The sequence below is a fragment of the Sinocyclocheilus rhinocerous genome, unplaced genomic scaffold (assembly GCF_001515625.1).
Source record: "Sinocyclocheilus rhinocerous isolate Xijiao unplaced genomic scaffold, SAMN03320098_v1.1 scaffold416, whole genome shotgun sequence".
Taxonomy (NCBI): Eukaryota; Metazoa; Chordata; class Actinopteri; order Cypriniformes; family Cyprinidae; genus Sinocyclocheilus; species Sinocyclocheilus rhinocerous.
In genome coordinates this window covers 661937-664720 of record NW_015647952.1, presented here as the reverse complement: position 1 = coordinate 664720, position 2784 = coordinate 661937, and the positions used below count along the sequence as shown (strand labels likewise).

General features: G+C 36.1%; 1 protein-coding gene across 1 annotated transcript in view; it reads right to left on the bottom strand.

Annotated features, from left to right (window-relative positions):
• The window catches only part of LOC107709415 (rho GTPase-activating protein 15-like), a 38443-nt gene that overhangs the window by 23042 nt on the left and 12617 nt on the right, over positions 1-2784 (bottom strand). Inside the window, exon 7 of the mRNA XM_016513871.1 lies at positions 449-547. Coding sequence (XP_016369357.1) covers positions 449-547 — 99 coding nt within the window. The remainder of the gene's footprint in view (positions 1-448; positions 548-2784) is intronic.

Below are 2784 nucleotides of genomic sequence, written 5' to 3'. Positions count from 1 at the left end.
CTCTCTCTTTCACACACACACACACACACACACACACATCTTACTCACTGATGGAGCGTCTCTGTTCAGATTTGGTCTCTTTCGGTTTAGGTTTGGTGGGTTCACAGGTTGGTCTGGACAATAATTCTATGCTGTTGGACCTGTGCAGGGCCGCTCTACCACAGCTCTGGCCTCCAGCTCCGACTGACTGCACCACAACATCATATAAAAGATTCATCACTTAGATGCAGAAATAACATCCAAAAAATGTTGCTATTTGAAGTATTTATCCCAGTGTTAGATGTTTAGCTACTGATGCATTAGTATATTTAACAATTTATTTACCTACCCATATTTTTTAAATATAGTTTTTCATATATAGTATAAGACCCATAATCAAATTCCCCAATGAGTACATGCTAATGTAAAAATGTATAAAAGCTATTTTGTCTTTTAGCAGTTAACTTACCAGACTATCCACTGCTTTCTTGATGGCATCATGCCATTTAGAGATGGTTGGAAAGTGATCTGCCTGTAGCAAAAACTCATGACCATTTGAGGTGGTTATCTGTTTGCAAAAGACAGTTGAAATGAAAGTTTAAAAGTGGCATTCAAACAAATACAGTTAGCATGCTAGCACGTCCCCTGCCAATAACAGACATATGTATTAATAAACTGTACTACATCACAACTCTAGAACTTAATATAGCAAAATAGTACAATCTTGTATCGCTGGATTTTTCTAACTGTAACTGTAACCAAATAAATGTTAGTTTTATGAAGAAATTAATACTTTTATTCAGCAAGGACACATTAAATTGGTCAAAAGAGAAGAAATGTTTATCGAGGACCAAATCAGTATATTAAAATAATTTCTGAAGGATCATGTGACACTGAAGACTGGAGTAATGACTGCTGAAAATTCAGCTTTGCCATCACAGGAATAAATTACATTTTAAAATATATTTAAATACCAAATAGTATTTTTTTTTTTTAGTGAGCATTAAAAACACTTATTTTAAAACATTTAAAAATCTTACCAAACCAAAACTTTTGAAGGGTAGTGTATGAGGAGAAAAAAAACTATTTTTTTTCACATTAAAAGCTAAAAATGCAAAGTCAATAATAAACATTGTGTGAAGACGGTAGATCTCAGGGATACAATTACACAAACAAACAAAAATACAAAAAGATGGAAAGTGAGAAATCTCAGATGCACTAAGCCTTTTGACAAGCTATTAGTTTGATACCTGACTAAACATTAGACTTATTTCTCGAGACTGCCATAACATCACATGGCACAGTCGCATAGAATAAGTGGCCTTCCCAGAAAAAAAAAATGCAAGCAAACACCAACGCTAAGGTCAGAGTTGTCAAATACTGTTGCACAGAACAGATACTTGTTATTTTAAAGAGAGCTGACACTGCATATTTCAAAAACCTAAAATCATTTTAGAGTGGTCAGTCTCTAAAAATACCAGGCCAGGTCACAGAATACATTTCTCCTTCCCCCCATACAGTCACTCCACATAGACGTCCAAAGTTTTTGCCCGTTTAAAACAGACTTTTCTGACTTTGAGAGAGGGTGGCAGGGGGAATCAAGCAGTCTCTTTGGGGATGGAGTGAATATAGAGGGAATGGTTAGGGGCACAATTCTTGTCAGAGTGCGTTTGCGATCCTTCTATTCTTCAGAGTGGAACATCCGAGAAAGCATGTTTGTTCTGAAGCTCCTTCTTTCCTGGAGGGTGCCTGCGGACATGACAGTAATAGTTTGTATTGGGGTGGACTTGTTGGAGTCCTCATTGGCGGTTTGAACGGGTGAAACAGATCCACTTTAATGAAGGATATTTGTGCTGCAGGTCATCAGAAACTTTCAAATGGCAGTTTCATATCGCTTTCTGGTTTTGCTGTCGTACAATGTGTGAAGCTTGTGCAAATCAGTCCCCTTTTATGCAGAGTCGACAGATATTTTATGCATGTGACAACATTCTTTTTTCTCATTCTTTTCGGACATTGAACATCAAATAAACTGTATGACGTATTGCCATTCGACTTTGATTCAGAAGAAAGCGCAGTGATAATGTTTCACAACCCAGCACGCAATGTATCAAATAATTCAAATAGTATTTCAAAGCCAAACCAGCCTTAATAAATTCAACACCAAAGCTCGATTAAGTTAAACTGAAACACATCTGATGTCTTTCAAAATAGCTCATCCTGTAAATCTAGCTGTTTCAAAACCAAACGTCGCATTGGTCTTTGATTTCATGAAGATTATCTGAAAGCGTTGGCTGGTGAGTCATGAGTTTTGTCCCCTATGCTTCAGAAAAAAACGATAATCATCTTTCCAACCCATTGCTATATTCACCAATACTTCCCCAGAATCAAGCTCTCATAATGTATGCTATGTTTCATCTCTGCATGTGGTGATGTCCATGGAAAAGAAGAGCCCATAGATGTAATGCCAATGTTAGTAGTATGCACATACTGTATATTTCTATGGACAGTTAATGTTGTTATGGACAGCCTACACAACAGACCTTGCACATTTTTACTGCTGTTGTACTGGGATTTATGATTTTCATCTATCTTCTTCTAACATCTCCTAACGGTCATTTATTTTGTATATAAATAGCTACATATTTGTTTTTTCTTTTTTAGAGAAATGCAATGTCTATTCACTTTCTGCATCACTCCGTATATGACATAATACACTTTTTTCATTAAAAATAAGTTACATATTCAACATACTAGTACAGTCCTGTATTTAACATTGGTGACTTTAACCTTCAGTCTCTCTTATTG